A 27499-nucleotide genomic window follows, 5' to 3' on the forward strand; every position below is an offset into this window, starting at 1 on the left:
GTAGGTGTGAGAAACAAGGAAGTCTGCAGACTCCCCAAAAGAAAAAAAAAAAAAAAAAAAAAAGTGTAAGATCTCCTTGAGAGACAGAGGAATTAAAGAAAACCATAGCAACAAGTCAGTCCACCTACCCAAACCACCCACCCACCACCAGTTTCATTTGCTGACGCACTTCAAAAACAAGCTGGCTCCTACCCGCTCTGGAAGGTGAGCAAGCCCTGAGAGCTCATTAAATTCCCTTCTCAGCTACTCTTGTGTGCCTGCAGCTAGTGAGCAAGTGGGATATAAATAGAAGTTATATAACAGCGCTTTGTTGATTCCTGTGCTTACCAAAAAAAAGGCAGCATGACCTTGTTTTGCTGAATAGCTTTGCCTCTGCCTGCTTGGGGAGGACTTTAATCCTGCTAGGGATCATCTTGAAAGTTTATGTTGGACCTGGATCCCATGGAGAGGAATTGGGGGAATTGCTGATTTACCTCCCTGCTGCTTGCAGGACCAGGATCCAGTGGAATGCTGAGAGGGTTGCCACACAGGAGGTGGCACCCAAGTATGAACAACACAGGGCCACCAAGACACAGCTGAACCCTGAGGCAGCTCCTCTTCTCCTCCTTTTCCACCTACACTGCTCAACTGCACAGATGGGCACCTCAGAACCCAGCAGAAACTTCCCTTTGGGGAAAAAAGACTGGAAGATGCCCTGCTCCAGGAATAATGATGGCCCAAACACACCTCAGGGAGCAGCAGGAGCTGCAGCTCAGGTGCAAAGACGAGGTGGCATCGCTCCCATCTCACCTCATCCACCCCCAGTCTCAGCTGTGCATCCCAGTGCCCTGGGTGAAAATGGAATCTCCCCTGCAGGAAGGATTCCTCACACTGCATTATCAGTGGGGCTGGGTCGTTTTGAACACGGTGGTGTCCAACAGCTGAGACCTCACTGTGCTAAATACCTTAAAATACACAGGGAGAAGAGGGGGTTCTCCCACAGTCCATGTCCTCAGGAGCTGTGAGCAGCAGAGCACCAGGACAGAGGCTCCTCGTGGCTCCTCTGCAAGGCAGCTGTGCTGGCAAGGAGGGCAGGATTTGCACAAGGTTTGCTTCTGGAGAGGAATCTTTCAGAAAAGGACAAGATCTCTGCCCACAGGTGATGATGCAGGTCCTCATTGACTTTTTAAAAAATGTCATGTTTGTAACATACTCAGAATTTAAAAAAAAAATATGGTGTATTTCACCTTGAGGAGAAATACATTAAAACAGTGAAAGACACAGGTGATTGTTTAACATGTGCCAAGAGCTTGCTGGTTGTGCACTGGTTTCCTAAACAGGTATCATTAAAACAATCTAAAAAAAGGTGTAACATCCTGTATCACAGAATTCTGTCTGTTAGAAACAAACAGAAAATTTCAGACTTGTTTTCATCAACAATCAAAACTTTTCAAGTGCTATTTACAGAAGTTTAGTGACCCAAAGACATTCTTTGCCATCACATACAATTCTCTGTGCTCACTGATATCTAGGACTGCTGCAAATCTTGCAAGAAATAAATCTAATTATAAAAGTCCAAGCCACAAATTAAAGCAGTATTGAGTTACTAAGCCTGCATTTTACCCCACCAGTACTCCTGTAATGTTTTGCAGAGTTTTCCCCTCATTTTGCACGGCAGTTGAAGCCACATAAAAAAAAGAAACAAAGTGTTCCTGTACCGAATAGGACATTCTGGTCACAGTATTTCACAGTCAGTGCTACAAAGGGCTCAAGGACATAAATCTGTCTTGAAGTCCCTGCTCCCTCGATCCCAAGGGCTGTGGCTGACCAGCACCAGAGGCTGGTAGCCCCCAGCTCTGGGCTTCCCTGGATCCCCCAAGTGCCAGAAACACAAAGAACTGGACAGCTCTGGATTCAATTCCTTTTGTGCATCAATCCTGCAATGGCACAGCAGCTGTCAATGATCTCTGGGCACTGGGGGGCACAGAAAAGGAGACCACAGCTCTTCCTGGTGGAGTTTCCTCACTGTGGCAATGCATGAGGAGAAATGCTGAGAAATGTCAGTGCACATGTGGAGCAAGATTGGGTTGGGATGGGAGAGCTGTGTGAGTCCAGGCCAGAATTTCCCACCAAAGCTGACTGAGAGCTCTGTGCTCCAGGGACAGCACAGCCCCAGGGTGCACTCAAGGGAGGGCACATGGATCCTCTGGGGGGGCTCAACCAACAGCTCTGGAAGGTCACACAGCTCAGAGCCACAAGCTGTTTGCACTGTCACATCTCAAAGGAGCCTCCCACACCCAGTGAGAGCCAAGCCCCCATTGCATCCAGCCCTGATGGGCTCCTGCCACGCTGTGATGGGGGCACAGCTCTCCAGCTCATCACCACCAGTCCATGGGTGCTGTCTCGAGTCAGGCTGGCCCCTGGTCCTCACTCCATCCTCAGCTGCTGGGGCAGAGGGCTGTGGAGCACATCCCACCCCATCCTCTGTGCAACAGCAGCAACTCTGCTGAGATGCCTTAAAGCCAGGAGCAAATCCCACTTCCTAAAAAACAGCCACCTTTTCCTTGTGTGCCACCTCCCACCACCCCATCCTCTGTGACTGCAGCCCACCCAGGGACAGCAATGCACAGAGGGCAGCAGAGGCATCGCCACTCTGAAGTGACAGACGTGGCACTGTGTCACCTTGGGGCAGCACCTAAAAACTGCCTGAAAGAGCCAATGCCATCATCCTCACTTCACCTTCCCCTGCTGGAAGCACCACCGTGTGCATGTGGGCAATTTGTCACGCAGGCTGACTTTTGAGAAGATCCCTAATTAAAGGAGCAGAGTCTCCATGGAGAGGTGTTATGTAAGGGACTTTACTTGCCATTAACTTCCACCGACCACGGGAACCCGAAACTCGGCGGAGGTGAGGCAGAGGAACAGCACTTGGAATTTTTATTCAGCAGAGGAGAGAGGAGCGTTGCAGGACAAACCCTCAACAATTTCCTGCACTGTCCCTCCCTTGCTGTACCAGAGGAAAGCCTGGCCTTGCTGCCATGAGGAAAGGACTGAGCCTTCATCCCTTCCCAAGCAGTTCTGAGTGCCCATGAGCATCACAGCCCTGCTCTGGAGAAGGGATCCCCAGGCAGCCCCAGGACAGCAGCCCCAGGACAGCAGCCCCAGGACAGCAGCCCCAGGACAGCAGCCAGGCTCTGGCACCCAGCAGCAGGGCAGGCTCTAGCACCCAGCAGCAGGGCAGGCTCTGGCACCCAGCAGCAGGGCAGGCTCTGGCACCCAGCAGCAGGGCAGGCTCTGCCCTCACCCTCTGCAGCCCCCAGGGCTGCTCAGAGCTGCTGACCCAGCGCTCCTCAGGGGGATGCTCAGGGTTATATAAATTAATAAAGGGCTTGATGCAATTTGCAGCTCAGTGAGTTGCAGCGTTTGTCAGGTTAATTTGTTGTCTGGTGCTGACCCCGTGGCTCCAGCTCTGCTCTGTGTCTGTGCAAACGAGGGCAGGCTTCCCACTGAAAGGCAGGCTCCCGCTGAGCCGGAGCGACGGGCTCACCAGGCACAGTCACCACCATCATGCTCCCAAAGAACCTCACACTGTTTCCAAGTTAATTCCAGAAGCTAAAGCCCAGAAAATTTCCACCCAGAGAGCTGGAAGCGGGCAAAGAGCTTCCCAGCAGAGCTCGTTTGCCACATTCTCATTCACCCCTCCAGCAAAACACGGAGCAGCGTGGGATTCAGGGTGCCACACACCACCAGCCCAGCCTCCTTCCTGAGGTGAACCAGGAGCCTTTTCTCTTGTCCTGCTTCTCCCCCACACTCATTTTCTTAACAATACAACAAAAATCCCTCCTACCAATTACAACAAGGAACGTTTCGAGATTTGCTTTTCTGCTGGAGTTGGCAACCACCTACTTTGCCTACCCTTAATATTGGCCCCGTGTGTACCTCATGAAACAGCAACACCTATTGCAGTTATCCCTTCCCAGCATCATGGGGATGTGTTCTCCCACTGAAGCTCATGGGAGTTACCCGGGAACTCCCATTATTAACCATATTACAATCATCATGTGCAAGCTCCTGTGTGTTGGTACAAACCTTCTGCTGCACTCCAGGCGGAATCGATTTCCCGTGTGAAAACCTGGAGTTAGGAAAATGCCATGCAGGGGTGACACATTTCTGGCTTTGCTGCCAAAGAGCCTTTTTTACATAACCTGTCCCTATCCCACCACTTTCCTATTCTCAAAGGCCTGTAGATGGAGGCAATTGAAGTTCAGCAGAAATTATTCAAACTGAGCACAGAACAAACTTGTTTGGAACACTATCAGTCAAAAGCTGCGAATAATAACCAAAAAAATTGTGAAATGAAGATAAACTCTGTTAGACCTCAAAGACAAAGCTGGCTGGTTTGGCTAGGTTAACTTTCCCAATGACAAATGCACCTGATGCAAAATGAACACAGTTATTAGTCCAGAGGCTGAGGCTGGCTGTTCCACTGGCACTCACTGGAAACTGCAGAAGAGCTGCAGAAAATCCACTCTGCAGGTTGCAGAGGTTGCCAAGCCCTACCTACCCAGTCTGGAAAACCTACCAAAGGACATTAGAGACTGAGATAAAAAAACAAGGAAAAGATCAGGTTAATTTTCCCAAGTGTCTTATTTCCATAAGCAGCCAAATTCTGCAGCATGTTTTGTAGAAATGAATTCCTGCTAAGGAGAGACCACCAGCTTGGTGCACTCAGTAAATCTTCACTGTGCCATAGCCAAAGGCTGCTGTACAAAACCCAGCAGCTTTGCAGATTAGCAAGTACCCACACAGCTCTCCTGAACAGCTGGGCTGCACCCAGGCCCCTCTGCACTGAGCCATTCTTCCTACGAGGAGACAGCAAGGCTTGATTACACGAGTTCACCGTCTCAGGATACCAGTTTAACTTGGCCATCACATCACTCAGCAATTACCCTGGGAGATATAGCCCTGAATTAATGATTTTACTAAAGAGCAAGCCTCCACCTTCGCTTTGATTCCCAGTGTGGAGCCAGCTGTTCTCCCAGAAGTTCAGCTTTGTGGTTGGTGCTTTCCCCATTGGGGCTCTCCTGGCTTGGCTCTCTAAAGCCCTGCTGAGCTCAGAGTGCTGAGGCTGTGCTGTTCCCCACAGGCCCCCATGTGCTGGAGCCACTGCAAGGCACCAGAAAACTCTCTCCCTGCCAACCAGGAGTTTGAGCAATGTGAAGGAAAGCCACAGAATTCATCTATGGAGTGCTGTAGCACGGAACATCCAATCCCAGCTACTCCACGGGATATTTTCAATAACATCCCTTCGTGCTTTGCATGCATGAGTAAGAGCTGCTGGGTGTGTCCGAGCCCTCAGAGCTCCCAGCATTAGCTGAAGGCATCACAAGTCATTTGGTTCCTAAAACATTCTGTACTAAAAGCAGCCCACACTGAGCAGAGCCCCCTCCCAGCCCCTCCCGCCCCCAGGCACTGCTGGCTGCCCAGAGCACGTCCTGCAAACACCTGCCAAGCACTTATTCCTGAGTGGGAAAGGATGGAAAAGAGCCACTCTGGGTAGTGGAAGCAGATCTGGAGAGGCTGGAGTGCTGCAGGACTTGGCAGCTGTGCAGGGTGTGGGGTGGAAGCGCCACTGCCCTGAGAGCCATCAATCATTGCTGACCGCAGGGTTATTCCACAGCCTCCCACTTACAGACAGCAAATGCAAACTAAACTACCTCCCTTTTGGGCAAAAAGGTGTCTTTGGACACGGACTGCAGATTTTCCTGTTGGCTTTCAGTGGGTGAGCTAAGGAATCTGCTTCCAGCACGGATCTGGGCACAGTGGGAAGTGACTTTGCTCAATCCTTTAGCACTGAGGTCCAGCACAAGCAAAGGCTCTCTCCTCATCAGGCTGCTGCAGTTTGTTTTTCCTTCCAGCATGACAGTGTGAGGTTACCTGAGGCTCCCTGAGAGCTGTAAAGATGAAAGCTCAGCTTCCTTTACATTAGAGAAGAGCAGGAAATTTAAAGGAGTGACTGTCCCCCAGGAACGTTAATCCTGTCAGTGCAGTTTAAGGTGACACAGGATTTTCAACACTCAATTCCCACTTCATCCTTTGCAAAGAAGTTTCATTCCAGAGCTTATACACAGGGGATTAATGAGGGTACTGATTACAGAGGTAGACTGAAGGAGCCCAGAGACATTCCCTGTTCTCTCAAGGGAAGTTTGCACGGACACAGGAGGTGCTGCTGCAGGGATCTAGTGTGTGTTCCAACCACAACAATCAGTTTGGTCTGCTCAGGACTCAGCCCCACAGACAGACTGCAAACACAACACGTGCAGAGCCAAACAAAAAAGATATCACACATTCAATCATCTCTGTAAGCAAGTTTTGCTGGAATAAGGTTTTACTTTCTATTTGGAAGAATGTAAGAGCTCACTGGTGTGTGCTCATTAATCCATACCAGGGACAATTTTCTTTTAGGGGACTCTAATCCTGATTGAAAACACAGAAAGGAAGAACAGTGAGATTGCTGGAGAATGGTGGTGGTCTGGAGTTTACTATGCACTTATTTAAAATTCCAGTCTGAAATTTAACAGCTCATTGTAAAAGTCTTTGAGCACATGGTGCTTGCTTAAGCTATTTGTAAGAGCAGTCAATAACTCACCTACAAAGCTGTTTTATTACATGTTCCTCTATATTGCCCTGGGAAAACACCTCAAGTATCCAGTGCCCGTGCAAACATTTCATCAGTTCACTTTTGCATGGCAGACACTAATATTTCCCTTAATTACAGGTCAAAGAGCACTCAGATCATTTCCCCTCCCTCCTCCTTAACCCTCTCAAATTTCCTGGATTTCATAAAAACATTTCCCTTCCCACCACAGCTCAGTCCCAAGATGGAGTTTTCCATTTCCCTACCTGTATGGTGGTGTTGCCACCTTCCAGCAGGGCAATGGCCAGCAGGATGCTCTCGTGGAACACTCTGTCACTGGTGGCATTCATGATGAGGTCTATCACCAGGTTGGAAGCACCTTCTTTATCCAGGTGGCACTGGACATCTGCCAGGCTCATCTCCCCTCTGCTCATGGGGCTGGACCCAGAGCTTCCTCCTGTGAAGAAGAAACAGGTTGGCACTGACCCCATGGGGATGGCAAGGCCAGGCTGGACAGGGCTTGGAGCAACCTGAGGGAGTGGAAAGGGTCCCTGCTCATGGCAGGGGGTGCAACAGAATGAGTTTTAAGGTCCCTTTCAAGCCAACCCATTCTACAATTCCATTAGTGACTTTTTTTAGCTGCAGCCTCAAATTAAATAAACTGCACTGGGCAACTGCCTTCAAATGGAATTTTTGTCTGTCCACAATCTCTGCAGTACCATGAAATGGTTTTCCATCAGAAATGGTTAACAATCTGACATCCTTATGGGCACATTTCCTAGATATTACTGCAAATATTAAATTGATCAGGATTTCTAAGCACATTTATTCAAAGCAATGTCACAAACCTCAAGAGAATCCCAGGCACTCACTGAACAGCAGCACTGAAAGCTTTGCTCTCAAGTTTGACTTCTTTTGGGCGCTCACAGACACCACCATGGGGGAGAACGTGCTGATGTGAGGTGATGGACGAGGAATGGACGTGCCAGGGGTGAGCAGAGTGTCCTACCTGTGGGGCCAGGGATGAGCAGAGTGTCCTACCTGTGGGGCCAGGGGTGAGCAGGGTGTCCTACCTGCGGGGTCAGGGGTGAGCAGAGTGTCCTACCTGCAGGGCAGGGGTGAGCAGAGTGTCCTACCTGTGGGGTCAGGGATGAGCAGAGTGTCCTACCTGCAGGGTCAGGGGTGAGCAGGGTGTCCTACCTGTGGGGTCAGGAGTGAACAGAGTGTCCTAGAGTGTCCTACCTGCGGGGCCAGGGGTGAGCAGAGTGTCCTACCTGTGGGGCCAGGGGTGAGAAGGGTGTCCTACCTGTGGGGCCAGCTGTGCCAGGGGTGAGCAGAGTGCTCTAGAGTGTCCTACCTGCGGGGTCAGGGGTGAGCAGAGTGTCCTACCTGCGGGGCCAGGGGTGAGCAGGGTGTCCTACCTGCAGGGCCAGGAGTGAGCAGAGTGTCCTACCTGCAGGGCCAGCCTTGCCAGGAGTGAACAGTGTCCTACCTGCGGGGCCAGCCTTGCTGGAGCTGCCCGAGGCCAGGGGCCCGTTGCCGAAGGCCGTGAGGCTCTCGCGCCGCCCGGCCGCGCGCGCCGTGCCGTAGTAGCGGCTCACCAACACCTGCCTCAGGGCCTCACCCTGCGAGCAGAGAGAGGGAAAGGGTCAGGGGAGCTCCATCAACCACCCCAGTTCATTGCAGCAGGGCAATGTGGAGAGGGAGGGGGCAATGGAACCATGGAGAGTTGGGAAAATCCACTGAGCGGCTCCTGATGGGCTGGGCACTGGGGGGCTCAATGAGGGTATGGGTTCCCCCATGCAGACAGAGCTGCACTTCAGGTTTTGTGTGAAGCTTTCTAGACAGATTTAATTTTACAGGAGTTTTGTTTTAATTAGGTTCTATTGTCTAGGTCATAAATGCAAAGGAGTTGCATCTGTACAGCACCAACACAAAAGAGGCGGATTAGAGGAACATCAGAAATGGCCCAACACCTGCAGGGGCAATGCCACCCCACTGCTGTCACCTCAGCCTTCACAGGAATTCCCAGGAATCTGGGGAGCTGGACAAAGCTGGCGGTTCTGCCAGCACATGGGGATTAAGGGATTTTTGTCAGGTCTTTGTGCACAAAGGAGAACTGGGGATTATTGTCACTGGGAGCTCCTGTCCTGCAAACAGCAGTGTGGTTACAGCAGCACCATCCTGGGACAGTGCTGCAGAGGGGAGGGCTTTTCTGGGGGTTCAGAAAATAAATAACAATATTTTTGGAAAAAATTGATCTTGGCAAAAATCATCTTATGTCAAAAATATGTCAAATGAACTAAAGCATCTTGTCTTTAATTCCATTCACAAAACATGTGCTTGTCACTGATCCACTGATTGTCAGTTGTATATAGTTTGAAATTGGTTGTCTGACTAGAGATTCAAGATGCCATCTCATACATTAGCTGTCATAAAAGTGAAATCTCACTTTTCACACTTTCACAGGAGTCCCTTAAAACACAAGTGAGTAAATGGAACAACATAAATGTGCATTAATTGGCTTGTACAGAACTCCAGCCCTGCTCCAGCCCCACTGATTTTAGTCACAGTTAGCACTCACAAAGGTCACTTTGAGAGATCCTTACACCCCAAAAGAAAAAAAAAAGACAAAAAAGATAATCAAGTTCTGTACCAAATTTCAGAAATCACTTCCACAGGGAGAAGCCCAACACATGCCTGAGCTGGTGAGGGATCTCTGCCCTCCCCACAGGGCTGGGGCTCAGGTCAGGGCTCCCTCCCACTGCCACCACAATCCAGCAGCTTAGAAATGGCTCCTGTGGATTATCAGAGTGAAAGCTGCAGCACGGGAGCTGCATTTTATGGGATCAGATGGGGAGGGAGCAAACGTCAGGGAACAGGATGTAAAATAAACACAAAGTCAGTGTTCCAACCAGCTGCTTCCAAAAGCCCCCAGACAACAGGAAAAAAAGGAAAACTCTTGTGCAAGCAACAGTAGAAGGAGATGAGCACTTCTCCAAGGGGCATATGCTCCCCATCACTGCTTGGGTCAAAGAATGAACATGTGGGAGAGGCAAGAGACAGCTCAGGAGCTCCAGCAAATCCTGTCCTGGAGGAGCTCCTGTGACTGACAGAGACCGGAGAGTGTTCAGGACACTTCACCCTCCTCCCTGCTCCCAGTCTGGCAGGTAAGGGAGGCTGTGTGACAGAACAAGGCCAAGCCAGACAAAAAACCCTAAGCTACATCTTCCTTGTACATGTGCACTGATTACAAAGGCAACCTGACACCCAGATGGGCCCTAGGACACAACTGGCTGCAAGGGAGCTCTCACATCACCTTTCTCCTCCTCTGTTGAACTAACTGGCAGCCACTGTGTCCACTGGCATTTAAACCAGAGGTTTTTATACTTACTCCAAAGATAACACACATCCAGCCTCAAGAGCTGCTCAGCAAACTCCACATTGCCTGAATTCAGGAGGACAACTAAAGCCCTTGGATCTGCCCCCAAATTCTCCTTCTGGCCCCTTGGGGCAGGAGGTGACTTCTGTTCCATGGTCAAAATAGTTAGGGTGAGTGGAGAGCTGACCAGGACAGGCACCTCTGGTGTCTGCAGGTGTTGTGTATCCAAAACAACACAAATCACCAGAAAATAGAGCAGGAACAATATCAAGCAGCTGTTTCTAGTCAGAGTGTGCTGATCCAGGTCTGGCAATACACAGTCACCAGCATTTCAAACTCTTAACTGGGAATAAAAGCTTTGGTTTCTACAAATTTATCCAAACCCAAACCCTGGTATCAGCTAACAAAATATGAGTATGTGATCAAAGCAGAAGGGAGAAAAAATAAGTGGTATTTAAGAAATGTTCCAATTAATTCAGCTGCAATGCTTGGCTCCAGAACAGTTCTTTACCCATCCTGTTAGTGCTGTGCACCACTTGGACGAGGGCAGTGTGCAAACAAATATCAGATGTTTGGCAGCAACCAGAAAAATCAAATATGGTACCTAGGGAAAAACCCAACAGCATCCAGTTTCATCTGCAGTCACACCAGGTAAAGTAAATCCCACAGAAACATCACTCATGTATCAGCAATGAAGATGCAACACACAACTCTAAGTGATATCAGACCTGTTAGAAGCTTTAAAACAGAGCATCTTTAATATTTTAGAGTGAAGCTGCTGTAAGTTGCTGCTGTTGTGCTTCCAGCTGCAAGTGCAGAAGAAGTGGAGGGAGGGCCCAGTGCTGCTGATTGTGCAGCTTGGCTGGCTCCAAAGGGGAAGGGTGGCCAGAGGAGCCAGCTCCACCAGCACTGATGGATGGCACCTCACAAGGGAGGGATCAGCACCCACCAGGAGTTTTTGGACATTGAATGACCAGGACCTGAGTTTAATTCAGAGCAGCCAAGCACTCATCCCTTCCATGTAACCCCAGAGAAGGGGCTCCAGCACCTCACCCTGTAAATATGGCTCATTTTTTACATTTCCCAAGAGCCCAACACCAGCATTCAACCACACAAGTTTCTTACATGACTTGGGTTTCACTGTTTAAAAGGGAAAGGGAGAGATGAGTTCTGAACGTGCTTGACTGCTGTACATACCCTTCTATGATCCTCCAGTTGCCTCTGTGGTAGAGTTTGATCAAGCTCCTGCTGTGCGTGCAGAAAGTTCATTTTAAAGCAGAACAACACTCAAGAGAGACCAACATCTGGGCACCCATGGGGAATACTGGGGAAATCACAGCTGGATGCAGGGGGGAGGTGGGGGAGATGGACTGAACATCAGAACAGGACCTGCCCTGTGCCAGCCCTGACCCCTCTGCTCTGCCCCCCTCACACACCCCTGGCATGCAGCTGGGCCAGCAGTGTTGGCTCCAAATAGAACACAACATCTGCCTGGGCTCCCAGCAAACACAACATCTGCCTGGGCTCCCAAACACAACATCTGCCTGGGCTCCCAAACACAACATCTGCCTGGGCTCCCAAACACAACATCTGCCTGGGCTCCCAGGGACACACACAGCTTTGGGGGCTCAGCCCACGCATGCCCATGCACAGACACACAGAACATCCCCCCCAGCCCACTGGACACACACCCTGGGGGTGAGGGGCTCCAACACATCACTGAAACTCATTTGAGACTGGGGAGGGCTTCTGGAGCAGCCTGGGGGCTCCCTTCAGTGGCCAGGCTGGCAGTGGGGAGACACTGAGCAGAGCCCCTTGGCACGGGCACGTTTCAAATCAAATCTCTCATTTGAGATATTCACTTCCAGGAATGCAACTTGCACTTTGCAAAGCTGAAGCACATTGGGGTTTTGCTGCTTTAAAGCATCTGAAAAGGTGTAGAATAATGGCTCTGTACAGGGACCCATCAGAAACCAGGAGCCATCTCCCAGACATCTCAAATCCATTTGATGACCACTCAGAGTTTCAGGTTACATTTAAACACTATTCCACAAAAATTACAAATACAAACGCCTAAACCACCACAAACATTTTTTTTTCTACATGATCTCGCATTTATAGACTTCACAGCTCAGAGAATCAACACTCTACCAGATTTAGACTTCCACGTTGTTTTCATTTAGATTTGCACTGATTTGGCATCCAGTTGTACAATCTATCAATGTCCCATCAGTTTCAAAGGAATTAAAGATTTGATAAATTTTCCTGCCTTCTTTTTTGGCAAATAATCTGCTTTATGCACATAAAGGGCACGTTTCCACATATCCAATTCCCTGAGAACCAGTGACCTTGACAATGTGCAGTGACCCTGAGCTCATCCACTGGGGAATTTTAAATGGGACACCAATTGCTCTGGAGTTATGAAGCTTCCACTAAGAACTTCTGACACGTCCCTTGCCTTAAAGCATTGATGTTTTTAAGTATGTGAGGCAAAGGGAAAATGAAATTCTGCATTAGGAGTTAAAATGAAGTCTCACTGTGCCAATGTAGGAAAATTTGAGAGGAGACTTTTCCCAGTGCCACCCTTAAAGAATAAAGGAAATGGCTGAAAGGAACAGATTTAGGATTAGCTTACTTTTTTTATATATTTTCAGACTACCACACCGATGCTCTATTGGATTAAGGCACTTTAACAAATCTACTTATTTCCACTGTCTAACACCAGGCAGGAACACACATTTCACAGGGGTTTTTACCAACAAGACACTCCACTAGGACTACTGAAACACCAATATTTGTGTGCTGTACAAATATAGGTGGCTGACACACCTCTACAGGGCTCTCCGTTTCTGGAGCTTGCGGCAGCTAGTTGAAAGTAAAATGCAGAAAAATTAGTTATTCCTCCAGAATCTTTCATCCCAACAGCAACCCAGTGGTCAACAGTGAGGGGAAGGGAGCTGGCAAAGCACTTGACTTCAGCTGAATCATCACAATTGAATTATAGCTGTAATTTCTGTTTATGCCCTCCCACCCTGCTCCCAAAAGAGCCACATTTGGCAAATTTCACAGGTACCCTTTGAACATCCCAAACTGCTTTGCATCAGCTCAGAGGCACAAGCGAAAAAATGTAGTTGCAGGTGCCCAGAGCACTTTTGGGGAGCACACCCCCAGGATCTCTCACTGGAATTTTGCACATCCATCCCAGTGGGGAGGAGGTGGAACCCAGGGCTGCATATCACAGAGGTGGCAGCCTTATAATTTCAGCTTAAAAAAAATGTATTCTGTGGATTCTCATCTATAAACATGCTTTTCTCAAGATAAAAGATGCAGGATACAGAACCAAACAGGAGCAATGGAATAAGGGCCTGAATGGTGTCAGCTTTTCAAATTTAAAATGCTGATCTCAAACTGATGCAGATGAAGACAAGTAACTTTTATCTAGTCAGGCACAGACACACAACAGAGAGCTGAACATTCAAACTCAGCTACTGACTTAATTGTGGGGAAATTCCTGTAACCTCTCAGGAGCAGACAGCAGGAAATAACACTCTCACAGTCCTGTAACCCCAACCTGAGCCAGGCATTTGCCTGCCCAGAGGCCACAGGGACAGACAGAGCACAGGCTGGGAGAGCAACCCAGGAGCTGCTGCAGCCTGGGGAGTGCCCAGCAGTGGGAATAACAAAACTCCAATTCCCAGGAAGGAGCCCCAGGAGTAAGTGAGTGCTCCTTGGTCAGGAAAAAGACCCTTCTCCATTCCCCTCCTAAGGGACTTTGCTCCTGGCCAGCTCCCACGGCCTTTGGAAGTGGCTTCCTTGCATTGTCACGGCTCCTGGACACGTCTCAAGCATGCAAGCCTCTTGTCTGGCCAACTGGAAGCAGGGAGGGTTGAACCAGAGGAGCACAAGTGCACAGGAAGCAGAGGAACACACCGTCCCTGCCCTGCCCTGCTGCAGGCTGGACCTGGGACAGCTCACACAGGCTGGGCACATTGTCCCACTGCACAACCTGCCTGGGGCACAGGAAACATCCCTGCCTTCCCCAGGAGCCAACAGCAGCAAGGAAACCGGGCCTGTGTCCCTGCAGGGAAATGAGGTCCCTTCCTCCTGGGGAGGCTGGAGCTCACAGGTCAAGTGGACATGACTGCTGGACTCGGGATGCCAAACAGAATTTCCTTCTGGGCACTGGTAGAGGTTTCCCAGAGTAACTGGATGATTTCCCATCCCTTCAAGTGTCCAAGGCTGTGCTGGATGGAGCTCTGAGCAGCCTGGGACAGTGGAAGTGTCCCTGCTCATGGTAGGGGTGGCACTGGATGGGTTTTAAGGTCCCTCCCAACCCAAACCATTCCAGGATTCCTGGGCTGATACCTTAAACCCCATTCCAACCAAACATACATTCACATTTGGCAGCACAGATGAAGAATCAGCATGAAATAGTTTGCTCTTTCCCAACCTAAAATTACAAATTCCAGCTCACAAATTCCTGTGTGGCACAGACAGCACATCAGAGCCAGCCCCACACACCGACCTGGGAGCAAAACCACTGCCCTGGGCAATGCCCACGTGGATCATCCACAGCAGCACAGCCCTCAGCAACCTACCAGCAAGAATATCAACCCCAAATTCTGAAATAGTTATTGAGTCAAAATGGGTTCAAACAGCAAAGAACTTTTGAGCTCTTGTTGCTGTGTGTGCTGCAACAGCAAAGCATCACCTCATCCTTTACCAGGATTGAGCAGGGTGGGAGAGCAGCCCAAAGTGGAAATTTTCCAGGATTTCTTGTGCCTCCATGTATTTCAGCTCTCCAGCTATAAGAAAGTGCTGGTTTGTGGGGGCAGGGCAGGTTTGGGGAGCACCAAACACAGCCAGGTGATCAGCAGGACTCAGCTTTGAAACTGGAACCCAGTGGGTGGCCGGGTCAGAGTCCAACATCTGTGCTTTTTACAAGCTCTAGGGAAAGGTCCTTTCAACTTGCTGAGCAAAACCCTCTCTCCTTTGAAGTTCCCATTCCCCAAGGCTGGCCAATAAACCACTCCCCATGAGCCATGACTGGAGATGCACAATCTCTGACCCTCTGGTGACCGCAGTGCTTCCAGCATCCTCCTCCCAGCACCGGCCACGTGTGCTTCCCAGAAGGGACTGTCTGGCTCCAGAGTGGATGTATCCCCCTCAAAAACCACCACAGCACGTGACAGCTCATGGGGAATTCATTACATCTCAATTCTGAGATACAGATGAGCTCTCCATCTTTTTTCTTTATGGTTTGGAGGAGTTCTGCAAAGTTATATTCTCATTTCCTTTCAGAATAACAATCCCAACGAAAGTTGTCTAATCCTTCCTTCACAGAAAACTCAAACTACTGCTGTGACAGAGTGGAAAAGGTTTGAGGAAAAGCAGAAAGATTTTCATTCAAGTTTGAAGCACCAGAATTGCTTTTCTCCACTTTTTTCACCCAACTATGCAGTGAACAGCCAGACCACCAAGCAGTGAAAAGGCTTGAAGTGCTGGTGGAGATTCCAGTTCAGACTGGGGCTGACTTCAGCAAAACAGGCTGGAAAACATCTCACATTGTAAATAAATGAGAGGAAAACAATCTGATCAGAAAACTCACATTTGTGTGACCACACAAACTCACATTGAAAAACCTGCTCCTCTTCAGCCTCACCAGGCTCTGGAATTTTGACAAAACACCAGACAAACCAGCACCCTTCCAAGCACAGATCTCCTGCACTTCAGGTTGCCCAAAGGACTGAGAGGTGACAAACCTCAGCCTGCTGAGCTGATGGCATTTCCCAAACCTCCACACAACTCCTTCAGGTCTTTCTCCAAACCTCCCTCTCTCCTGTCCTGAGCCCAGCTCCATGGATTTGGCTCCCTGGACACACAATGGTGAGGAGCAGGATCCCTGGGCTGTGCAGGAAATCAGGGTCAATCACTGAGAAATCCCTTCTGGCCCCAAAATCTGTGAGTTCAGAACTGCCCCAACTCCATGCACATGGCATCTCATTACTGGGGTGCCAGGGGGAGACTTTTGGCAGAGAGGAGGAAAAAAAAAGGGAAAAACAGAACTGAAGAGTCAGCCAAATAGCACATTAAGCTTTTGATATCCAGATGCGAGGAACTAGAGGGAAGATCTCGGATAAATGAAATTCTGAAGCCTCTGCCTCAGCTCCTGCACTGCCATCTCCAGAAGCAGCTGGAATTCCAGTGGGAATGCCTGCTCAGATTGAGTCCTGCAAGTCCCTTTCCACTTTTTCCTCCCTCCTCTGAACTCCTCTGCTCTTCCCTCTGAAATACCATCAGCTCTTCCTTGAAAGGCACACAGCAAAAGCATCACCTTGTCTGATTCATGGCAACAGACTAGAGCACAAATTATGCTGCTGTCCTTCACAACTCTTTAAAAATACCACAAAACTCTGTGCAGCTTCCTTGCCAAGTCCCCTTTGTAAAGCCAACACTGTTACCTTGTGGAGCTGAGGAGAAATTTGGATAGGAAATTTATAGCCCCTGCAGATGATCTGTAGGTGTTTGTCAAACAAGGATTTGACTTGTGATGGAGAAGTTTCAGGGCAGAGGGGAATAACTGGGAGCCAGGAGCACTGAACTGCTTTGACAAACTTCCCACGTTACATTTCCCCTGTACAGACATTGCATTTTCAGGGATGGAGCATCTCAGAGCAGCAGGAGATGGGGGCAGCACCTTGTCCTGGCACAGCTCCCCAGAAGGCACACGAGATTTTGGGGGGCAGGAGCAGCCCCCAGCTCCCCACACACCCAGGGCAGGGACAGGGCTGGACATCCTCCCTCATCTCAGGGAGTGTGCAGTGCCACTGCTGCAGGAGGTGGCACATCTGGCACGAGGGCTGCCAGTGCCTGCACTCAAAGATCACCAAGATCTGCCATGGGGAATGCCTTCCCTCCCTTTCCAGAGTTTTCAGTGGAGAAATCATGTTTTAACTTGGGGGACTTTCCAGGAGCTGGAGACTCCCTTCAGTGGGAGTGCAACCACTTCCTCCTCCTTAAATCCTCGATCTTGCAGGACTTCTGCTGAATACAATGAGAACCACCTTCCCAGCACATCTCACAGCAGCACTTTTAACTAACCAGTAGGATGGTAGAACTATTATTTTTTTGGTGACAAGTAGCTGTCAGAAATGTTCCAGTCTCCTTTTCCAAGGAGCTCACCAATTCCAGTCTGCGTTAAAAAAAAAAAAAAACCCCAGTCCAAAGATTGCAGGATTTCTCAAGGGGAAAAAAAAATATAAGGCAGCCCACAAAAATTTATGAGCGCCTGCATTTCCTCTGCTGGAGACATAACAAGTGAAGCACTGTCTAAGTGCAAAATACACAAGAGAAATGACTGCAGAGTAAGCTTTCTACAACTAAAAGAATTCCCAAGTGCAGCTTTCCAGCCCTGAAGAGGTTAATTCATTTCCTTACTCCCATCAAAAATGCATAAAACAGCACGCATTTTGCACCTTAGCCATTGGAATTTTAGTTTATCATAGATAAAGAGCAGTGAAAAGGTTAATTCAGGCAACCCCTTTGAACCAGGATTTTCAGTTCCCTTTTCACCTACTGGAAACCTCAAGATTAATACAAAGAGGTGAAAAAAAAAAACCCAACCTAAACTCGACTGAGTGGGTCTGCAAATGCATTTTACTGGATAGAGCTGCCTGTAGATGTATCAGCTGCATTCAGAAATGCCACTACTGAAAAAAACAGATAAAACACCAACACAACCCTAAAAAATAACTAAATAACTACAATGGAAACTCCGTGCTGGATTTGGCTGGGTGCCACACCCGAGCCCTGAGGGCTGGGGGGAAGCAGCAGAGCACCCCAATTTCACCCTGGAAAATGAAATAGAGCTGCAGTGGTGTGGGATGAACCTGGGGAAGCAGAGCACCCCCATTTCAGCCTGAAAATTAAATAGAGCTGCAGGGGTGTGGGACTGGCTTGGGGGCAAGCAGAGGACCCCAATTCCACCCTGAAAATGAAACAGAGCTGCAGGAGTTTGGGATGAGCCTGGGGGGGAAGTAGAGCACCCCAGTTTTACCCTGGAAATTAAAGCACAGCTGCAGGGGTGTGGGATCATCCTGGGGAAGCAGAGCACCCCCATTTCAGCCTGAAAATGAAATAGAGATTCAGGGGTGTGAGACTGGCTTGGGGGCAAGCAGAGCACCCCAATTTCACCATGGAAATTAAAACAGAGCTGCAGGGGTGTGGGATCATCCTGGGGAAGCAGAGCACCCCCATTTCACTCCAGAAATTAAAACAGAGCTGCAGGGGTTTGGGATGAGCCTGGGGAAGCAGAGCACCCCCATTTCAGCCTGAAAATGAAATAGAGATTCAGGGGTGTGGGATTGGGCTTGGGGGGGAAGCAGAGCACCCCAATTTCACCCTGGAATTGAAGGAGAGCTGCAGTGGTCTGGGATCATCCTGGGGAAGCAGAGCACCCCCATTTCACTCCAGAAATTAAAACAGAGCTGCAGGGGTTTGGGATGAGCCTGGGGGGGAAGCAGAGCACCCCCATTTCACCCTGAAAATTAAATAGAGCTGCAGTGGTGTGGGATCACCTTGGGGGGAAGCAGAGCATCCCCCATTCCACCCTGGAAATTAAAGCACAGCTGAGTGGTCTGGGATCATCCTGGGGAAGCAGAGCACCCCCATTCCACCCTGGAACTGAAGCAGAGCTGCAGGGGTGTGGGATGAGCCTGGGAAGCAGCAGCCAGCCCTGGCTACCGGCACAGGCTGCGGGCCAGCCCCGGTGCTGTAAACATCCCCACCGCCTTTATTGGCAATTACTGCTGAAGGTCACACATCAGCAGCGGGCCTAAATTCCAGGAAAAAAAGCTCTTCTTATGTAACTGCTGCCTGAATGTTGGCAGGTGCCCAGCGGAACAGCTCACTGCAATGTGGCTGGGAGGGGAAAAAGGAATATAAAAAAAAGAAAAGAGGCAAAGTAGGCCATCTCCCCGCGCGATCGGCATCCTGCGCGTGCCACCTGCAGGTCAGCGCCAGGGGCTCTGCCTGGCAGCCCATCACACACCCATGGGGGCTGCTAAACTGGCTTTGGGTACCCACTGCAGGTGCAAACTGGGCCATGGTGTCCCCAGGGCAGCCCTGGCTGGCAGGATGGACAGCAATGTCCTTTCCCAGCGCGCTGGAGCGCAGGGAGCGCACGGTGCAGCTCACCAAAATCTGCGTTTGCATCACGCCTGCTCCTCTCGTGGGCTGGGGATTGAATTAACAGCACGTTAAGATGTTGTGGCTAATTACAAGCAGGGTTTGGATCTCTGTTGTGTGAACTGTGGAGCTGTTGTGTGAACATTCACACTTGGTGGCACTGGGGAGGAATTTATCTCGGTCCTGAAGCTCTTCCCTGAGACAGCAGCTCCATCAGGAGCAGGATTAGAGCGAGGAAGGAGATCACCAGCACAGACTCCACAAGAGCTTTTAAGGACAGTGCCCTGCCTTGGGGTTTTGGCTTTATCACCTGAGACACCTGCACAGAGTCAAACCTGCCCTGCTGAGCCCTTCAGCTCCTGCTCCCAGCCAGGCTCAGGATTAGAGCAAAGATGAGCCCAGCACAAGCCAGGCTGAGCTCTGGGCACCCCAGGGCCAGCAGGGATCCAACACAGCCATGTGCCAGGCTGGTGTGGCACATTCTCAGTTCTCCATGCTTTGGGATTTCCATCAGTGCTGCACTACTTCTCTTGGAAAACTGCAGTTCTTCCCTGTCCCTTTCCAGCACCAAGGGAATTAGACATAAATCCTCCCTACAAGTGTGAGTTAGGACAGCAGCCCCACCTCTGCTGTTCCACTCCACTCCTACAGCACCCAAAACCCCCAACTCAGCCCAAAAGTGTCCAGGGCTGGTGCCAACCCCACACTCAGGGGATTTCCTTCCACTGGGTGAATTCCACTCCCAAAGGACACTCCCTTCTCCACTCACAGTGGTAAAGAGGGTCATGACTTTGAATCACGACTTTCACTAACAAACACATGGGTCTCCTGGCATTTTCAACATCCTCTGCTTTTGGGACCCACTGCTCCCTGGGATTACCTTGCAGGACACAACTAAGGTAACTCAACCTACATAAAAAACCACCATGAAATGGTGCCACCAGCAGTTACTTCAGTGGAGCTTTCCCCAAGGGAATGAGGAGCATTTCAACTGATCAAAACAATTAAATTGTGCACCGTTTTGACAGAAAAGCAAGTCAACAATTTTACTAATAATGGAGATTCTTGTATTCTTTGCCCTAAATGTTTACAGTTTCCAGGGCTGACAAGGGAAAAAAAAAGAAAACAGAAAATCCCAGGATTTCTGAGGCTTGCCAGTGGTTCCAACTCCACCTGAATCCCTTTCCCTACACAGTGCTGATGGTTAGACACACACCTGCTCCTTCCACGCACTTGCTCCATTAAGGAGCAATAAAATTCCTCCTTTGCAGCCTCCAGACCAAATCCTAAATTGCTCTGCACGCTCTGGCTGATTTACTGCAGGCAAAGACAGCACATCACAGCCAGAAACCAAGGGAGAAAGAGTTTCACATTATGACTTAATTTGCAATTAAACAATTCAACTTTCTCTCTGAAGTTTCTCCAAGCTAAAATGATAAATACACACACGTGCTGCTCTGGGAAGCTGCAGCAGCACATCATCCATGGCCTGATGGAAACGTTTCTGTGCCACAGGTTAACTTCTGGAAACCAGAGCAGGCTGCTGTGTCTGTGCCCCAGGTAAGAGGGGAAAAAAACTGGGTTTATTAGCAAAAAAACCCCAGAAAATAGACAGCAGAGCACCTCTGTAATGCCACAAGTGTGTGTGGAGCTTGGAGACACCTGAGATCTCATCCCAGACAGCTCAGAGGCGATGGCAGGGCAGTCAATGAACTTGTACAACGAGAAATTCTTCTTTCAGGTCAAAATCAGACTCTGTGCTGAAAGCAGTGAAATGGGGAAACCCATTTCTTAGGGAAGGGACCTTCAGCTCCAGCTCTAAAAGCCCCCTGAAGTTAAAACACCCTCCAGGCCAGCTCTGGGTGATGTGTACAGTATTTGTCTACTTCAGTGACAAATAGTTTGGCTTTCAAATCCATTTCACCAGGTAAGGTCCCCAAATATTTCATTTTCAGAATAAAGTTTACCCAGTGAATTCAGGTGATTAACATCAAAATTAACAAGTCACACTGTAAATTGCTTTCTGTAGAATTCATTACCAACTCCACTAAATAAAGGTCAGAAATGCTTTAGACGTTTTAAGTGGTTGAGTTTTGTTCCAAATAAAAGGCTGGCTTGGGAGAGAACACAGGAAACAAAGCACCGAGAGGAAAATATTTCTTTTTTTCCGTGGTATTTCAGTAAAATAAGGTGCCAGTCAATCACTTTCTCAGTATTATACATTTATGCAAATTCCACGCCCACACCAGGGTTTTTTTGAGCTGATGAGGAAGTTGCAGAGCAGAGGCAGCTCAGCTCCCTCCCCTGCTGCCCCGAGCACACACTCAGCTCCTCACAGTCCTTGGGAAGCTCCCCTTCAGCTCAGCTCCAAGGTTTCCCTCCAAGAGGCATTTTCACCCACAAACAGCTTCCCAAGGCAGCCTTTGCTCAGGGCTCCACACCACCCATCCCTCTGCCTGAGTGGGGCACAGCAGGGGCATGGGATGCTCCAGAGCAGCAGGGCTGGCACCTTTTTGGGAGAAGCAGCAGCACAAGGAGCTGCCCCTCTCCCACCTGCACCCAGCTTCTTCCAGCTCCTGCACAGACACCATTAAACTTCACTGTTTAGCTTTACAAATAAAAAGAAATAACCCTTCACATATGGCACAGGAATGGTGGCCAAGTGCTAAATGCTGACTCCTTAGAGCAGCTCATCCTCCAGAGCTGATCCTAAACTTCCTGGGATCTACCATGGCACCACCTGATTGCAGACCACCAAAAATAACTCCATTTGGGTGAACATTCCAAGGAATGACACGTGGAATTAGTTATGGTAACTATTCCCAGGATAGACACAGAGCAGACTGAAAACTCCACTAATTCACTGACACAGGCACACAGATCAGAACGCTCAGTGCTGCAGAGACAGGACAGATCACAGGGCTACTGGTAAAACAAACACCATAGAAACAACACTGGAGAAGAGAAATAAAATTAAAACCTCAGCATTATCCAATTCAATGGTAATCTGCCGGGAAAGAAAGAAGGGGAAGAATTGAAAGCAAGGATTAGTAAGAGAAACGAAACATAAACTTCATGTAAGGATCTTATAAATCATTTAGCACTTTAATGCTGCAATCCAACATTATTTTTGCAGGGGGCATGAGGCACATCCCCAGTGAGGGGTTAGGGAACAGACACTGCTGGGAATGCTGTGCCAGGCAGCCTGGGAGGCAGGCTGTACCCTGCCTTTGTTGCTGTGCCAGGGACAAACCATGTGGGCTGGCTCACCCAGAGCCAAGGACTTCACCCCTGGGCACGGGAGTGTCACGAGCAGGGAGCAGCAGTGCAGGGGCTGCATTTCCACCCTGGGAGGGGAAAATGGAGCTTCCAGTGCGAGTCCTGCAGAGCTGAGGCAGTCAGCTGCTAGGCACCCGGGGAGACGTGCATGAGTGACATGTTTCAGCACAGTGAAAAACTTGGGTCTAGCCTACACTGTCAGTGTAGAGCAGTTTTGTGCCTATTAAATACTGCACAGTATGCTCCCCGTCACTGAGCCATCCTGAGCGCGTGCCAAGCGAGGAGTCTTCGGCAATATGGAAAAATTTCAGCCTTCCCACAGGCTTTGGTGCATCTGTGCTCTCCCCACGGGTTTTGCTGGCTGCTGAGGAGCCCCAGCTGTGGGGGACAGGAGCACAGCCGTGTCCCCCTGCACTGCCCACCCTGCCCAGGGCCAGCAGGGTGAGCTGATCTGGGATGGGCAGCAGAGCAGCCCCAGTTCATGGGAGGCAGGGTGTTGCAGCTCCATGTGGTGCTGCAGCAGAACTTCAGCACTGTCACAACCTCCCCAGGGCTCTGGGGCTGGACAGGGGGTACAGGGACAGCTGAGAGGCACAGGGACAGGGACAGGACAGGGACTGACAGCTCTGCACTGGCAGAGAAGGGTGAGATGGGGCTCAGGGGGAGGCTCTTAGAGAAGCTGCCCCATCCCTGGAGGGGCTCAAGGTCAGGTTGGAGCACCTTGGGCTGTGGAAGGTGTCCCTGGTTGTGCAGGGATGGAACTGGGTCATGGTTCTGTGCTTGTGAGGTCAATAACCTGCTCACAGAGGGAGAGTTCTGCCACCTCCATGTATGAAACCCACCTCCATGCAGGGACTTCAGGATGTGCAGTGGGGTTTTTACAATATAAGAGGAGTTTGTTTGTTTGTTGGGGTTTTTTTTGTGGTTTTTTTTTTTTTGTTACACTACAGGATGATTTTAAAAACAAAAGGTAGTGCCTTTTAGGTGGTGACTAAATTCAGTTCTCTGAGTCACAAGGGAGAATAAATCCGACTGCACTGCTCACAGCCAGACAGCAAAAGCTGTTCTACTACTACTGACAGTCTACTGTGAGCAATCAGCTGCTGCTTCCGACTCAGAAATCACTTCACAGGCAGGCATATCCTGACTCCTTATGTAACTGAGCTACTGCTTCAGAAATTAATGTTTTTGAAGATGTTTTAGCATCTTGCAGGGTTCTTCGTGGTCTGAATGGTGCAAGGCATGTTAACTGCAGCTTTTGGAAATATTGCTTTGTGCAAGTGAGCTGAATACAGCCTAAGAAACTCCTAGAAATTAATTTCCATTTTGGAAAATCTCTCAGTGGCAGATTGCATTTAAGGAAAACTCTCAAAGCTCTGATTTGGGTTTCACTGATGTACAGTGTATACAACATGCATCACACACTGCTTTTATTACTCAGGGTGACCTGGGACAGTGGCTCCTGGCTGTTTTAACAGGAGAGGATGCACTGATCTGCTGGAGAGGTGTAAAATGTGATCTGTGGGTACACTGAATGTGCTTCACCCCCAGTGCTGAACATCAGGAGATAGCAGCACTCATCAGAGCATCACCAGCCCCACTCCTCTCCCAGGAGCAGCCTGACTTGTGCAGGTCCCTCCAGCTGGGATGTCCTTGAGGAGAGCACAGCAGGTGATGCCCCAGCACAGGATTTGGCCAGAAAAGGACAATGTGCTCCAAGCTGACACCTGCAGCTGTGCCCTTCCCCACCCAGCCCACATCCCACAGGGACGTGCTGCTGTCCTGCAGCTGAGGGAATTCACTCAGCAGCACTGCTGCTGCGCAGTGACAGTCCCCAGGCAGCACTGGAGCTGGGCTGGTACCTCTGGAGCTGGGCTGGCACCCCTGGAGCTGGGCTGGCACCCCTGGCAGCACGTGGGCAGAGCCTTCCTGGCAGGGCAGGCAGCACAGCCCTGGCCATCCCTACCTTGGGGCATTTTCCTGGGAGTCTCCTGCTCCCTGGGTGTGCTGGGAGCAGCCCACACGTGCACACCCATGTGTGCCAGGCTGCTCTGCTCCCTGCCCAGAGCCCTGGCACCGTGTCCTGCTCCTGCTGACACTCCCAGCTGGCCAGGATGCTCCAGGTTCCTCTGCCTGTGGAGCATCTCCCTCCCTGGCAGCTGCTGCAAACAAGTCCTGCTGTTATGGAGCTCTGATCTCTGAAGTTTTTGCCCTTTTTGCTGTGGATTGAGAACAAGGCAACAGCTCCAAACCCATCTGTGGGGGAGAGCTGGACTGAGGCACCATCTGCTCCTGGGCCCTTCACATCACTGCTTCCCCCACTCCCAGCTGCTCCCAACACCTCCACTGCAGGGTGTGCTCCTCTGAACCCCTGGGTGGCAAGGGAACAACCTCAGCTGCTCAGAATTCCAGGAGAATCTCCAAATCCCAGCCTCAGCTGACTGTAACCACTTCTAGCAACACAAACATATGGGTGCATACACACTCTCCAGAAGGAAATAAAGAGCAGGTCTGCACCTACAGAAAAATGTTCCTCTCAACCAGTCAAGAGTTGTGTGTAGGAAAGGGAAAGAAGAAACATGGGTGGGTGTACAGAGAGTTTCCATCTATAAATCACAACAAGATTACTCAGTTGTACACAAATTCAAATTAACTGCAAAACACCCTCTTGCTGCAACGTTACATGACCTGAAGAGTCACCTAGACCCAGGAAGCAGATAAAGAGGTTATAACCTTCAGACAAAGGTAACAAAATGGATATTTTAGAGTGCCAGAAACTGCAGGGATTAGACTTAAACTTGCCAGTCTCAAGTAGAAAAACAAGAGCAACAAGCTTAACTTCAAATATGATTTGAAAGGTATTAGTTGAGTAAAAATGCTTTGTCCCTGCTCCAGCCTAGAAGTGCTTACACATACAGAACAGCTTGAAAAAGGAGTTTTGTTTTCCCTTACTGAATAAAGACAGTGTTTAACAGAATGATGGACTGTACCTTACCTTTTCTCCATAGCCTCTATCTTTGGTCATCATTTCCCTGAGCGTCTGTAATACCTTAATACACAGCTTCTCCTCATTCTCCTCCAGCAGCTGCTTTGTGTGCTTAATTAACCTGGAAAAAGCCATCAGTCAGGTTAGTGCAAATATTCTAAAAATGGGGTGAGATATATGTGCTTATCTTAACTGGTTTATGGTGCAAACAAGGTTTATCATCATACTGTTACACAACCATTTTAGAGTGTTTTCTCCAGAACATTGACAGCTACCAGGGCAAAGCTGTGGAGGAACCTGGGCAGGAAAAAAGCCAAAAAATCCCTCTGGCTGCAGGCAGCAAGGAATCAGTGGGATCCAGGACCTGATGGTCCTCCAGAACAGCCAGTTACCAGTAAAAAAATCTATTCCACTTGGTTAAAAAGCAGACTGAGAGTCCTGGAGGGTACAATCCCAAAGCCATCCCAGCCAGCACTTGGGGCTAACTCAGTGCCCAGCTTCCACAGCCTCTGCACAGAGCCCACCCCTCCAGGAGGTGACAGGAGAAGCTGGATCTGCCCTGGATTCCCCTCTAAATGGCCTTGCAATCTCTCCCTTTCCTTCCCTCTAGCTGTGCTGATGCCCATGACAACAACTGACCCTGATGTATTCACCCAGCACCTCACAAACATTCATTCCTGGGGTGAAGGCAGGTATCAGCAACTGGATCAGCTCAAAACTTAACTCATTGGTACAACTGCTCTGGACATTTGCATCCTGCAGCAAGCAGCCATTTTTAAGCATTAGCTGGCAGAACATATCAACCTTTCTCCATTCCCACAAGCAGCATTTTTCTTCTCCAAGAAGAAATTGCAATGACCATATCACAAAATACTGATTTTTAATGGAATTTCAGAGCAAGAGGGTTTCATTCCACAAGGCAGAGGAATATTGAAAAAAAAGCAAAACAAGCCAGACTTCTGAGACAACTTACTTGCAAATGAAACCTCCACTTTCACATTTCCTCCTGGCATCTGTGTTCTCTGGGAAGAGCAGCTCAGGCCTGTGGAGCACATCCACCAGCACTGACAGCTCTGCCTGGACCAGAGGGCGCAGGCGATCCTCCAAGGCTGACACGATGTCCTAGGAAACAACAAGAGCCAGCTGTGACCCAACACACTGATGGCAGAATTCATTTTACTAACGGTGCGCAAGGAACAGGACAATTAGCGAGGAATCAATCAGGACACCTGAGGGTTTGGTCAGGTGGGATTTGGAGCTGTGCTGAGCCCCTGCAGGAGGAAGGGGAGCTGGGCAGTCACCTGCAGCCTCTCAATGATGTTCCTGTAGTCCCTGGAGGCGGCCAGCACCGAGTCCCTGCGCGCGGCGTTCCTGGCGCTCATCCGCCAGTTCATGGCGGTTTTCTGCACCAGGTTGTGGGATTTCAGGAACAGGTTGTTCACCTGGCTGTCCAAGTCCACAGGAATCGCAATCGCTCGGCTTTTGGCTGCAACAAGCAAAATCAGTGGGGACTGGGAGCCTGAGGCCATGAACCAACACAAAACCAGGACAAAGGGCTGTGCAATTCCTTCCTTCTATGAACTCTCCTTCCCAGGCTCAAGATGCACCAGGGAAGGTTTAGATTAGACATTGGGAAACTAGGATTTCATCAATTTTATTTTCACAGAAAGGGTTGTAAAGCATTACAAAGGGCCCAGGGAAATGTGGTCAAAAACCATTTGTATGTGGCACTTGAGCTCCTGTTTTACTGGGGACCACAGGGGTGGTGCTGGGCTGGCACCTGGACTTGACAACCTTAAGGGATCTTTTCCAACCTTAACCACTCCATGACACTGAGTGCATTTTAAACAGGGCAGTTCTCAGTCCCTGGGCAGGATTATGTTTGGAGGCTTCCACACCTCAGAGCTGTTACTGTTGTTTGAGGTGTGGGAGGAGGAATCTGTCCCCAAACACACACCCCCAGCAACTCGTGCTGCCACACGTGGACACACAGCAGCACAACTTGACCCCATATCCACTACAAGCTGCTCTTGTGGACGATACAGAAAAT

The 27499-nt window shown here is 49.6% G+C and overlaps 1 protein-coding gene across 10 annotated transcripts in view; it reads right to left on the reverse strand.

The window, feature by feature from the left end:
• The window catches only part of ITPR1 (inositol 1,4,5-trisphosphate receptor type 1), a 161798-nt gene that overhangs the window by 48864 nt on the left and 85435 nt on the right, over positions 1-27499 (reverse strand). For 6 of the 10 annotated variants that reach the window (XM_033071744.2, XM_033071742.2, XM_033071743.2 and 3 more), the window contains 8 exons: positions 26751-26935; positions 26423-26571; positions 25459-25570; positions 22165-22191; positions 12828-12863; positions 11196-11246; positions 8109-8241; positions 6883-7073 (listed from right to left, as the gene is read on the reverse strand). In XM_033071744.2, the coding sequence (XP_032927635.1) occupies positions 6883-7073; positions 8109-8241; positions 11196-11246; positions 12828-12863; positions 22165-22191; positions 25459-25570; positions 26423-26571; positions 26751-26935 (884 nt within the window). The remainder of the gene's footprint in view (positions 1-6882; positions 7074-8108; positions 8242-11195; positions 11247-12827; positions 12864-22164; positions 22192-25458; positions 25571-26422; positions 26572-26750; positions 26936-27499) is intronic. The other 4 variants (XM_033071748.2, XM_033071741.2, XM_033071749.2 and 1 more) reach the window with 2 other exon arrangements.

Source organism: Catharus ustulatus, chromosome 13, assembly GCF_009819885.2.
Source record: "Catharus ustulatus isolate bCatUst1 chromosome 13, bCatUst1.pri.v2, whole genome shotgun sequence".
Lineage (NCBI taxonomy): Eukaryota > Metazoa > Chordata > Aves > Passeriformes > Turdidae > Catharus > Catharus ustulatus.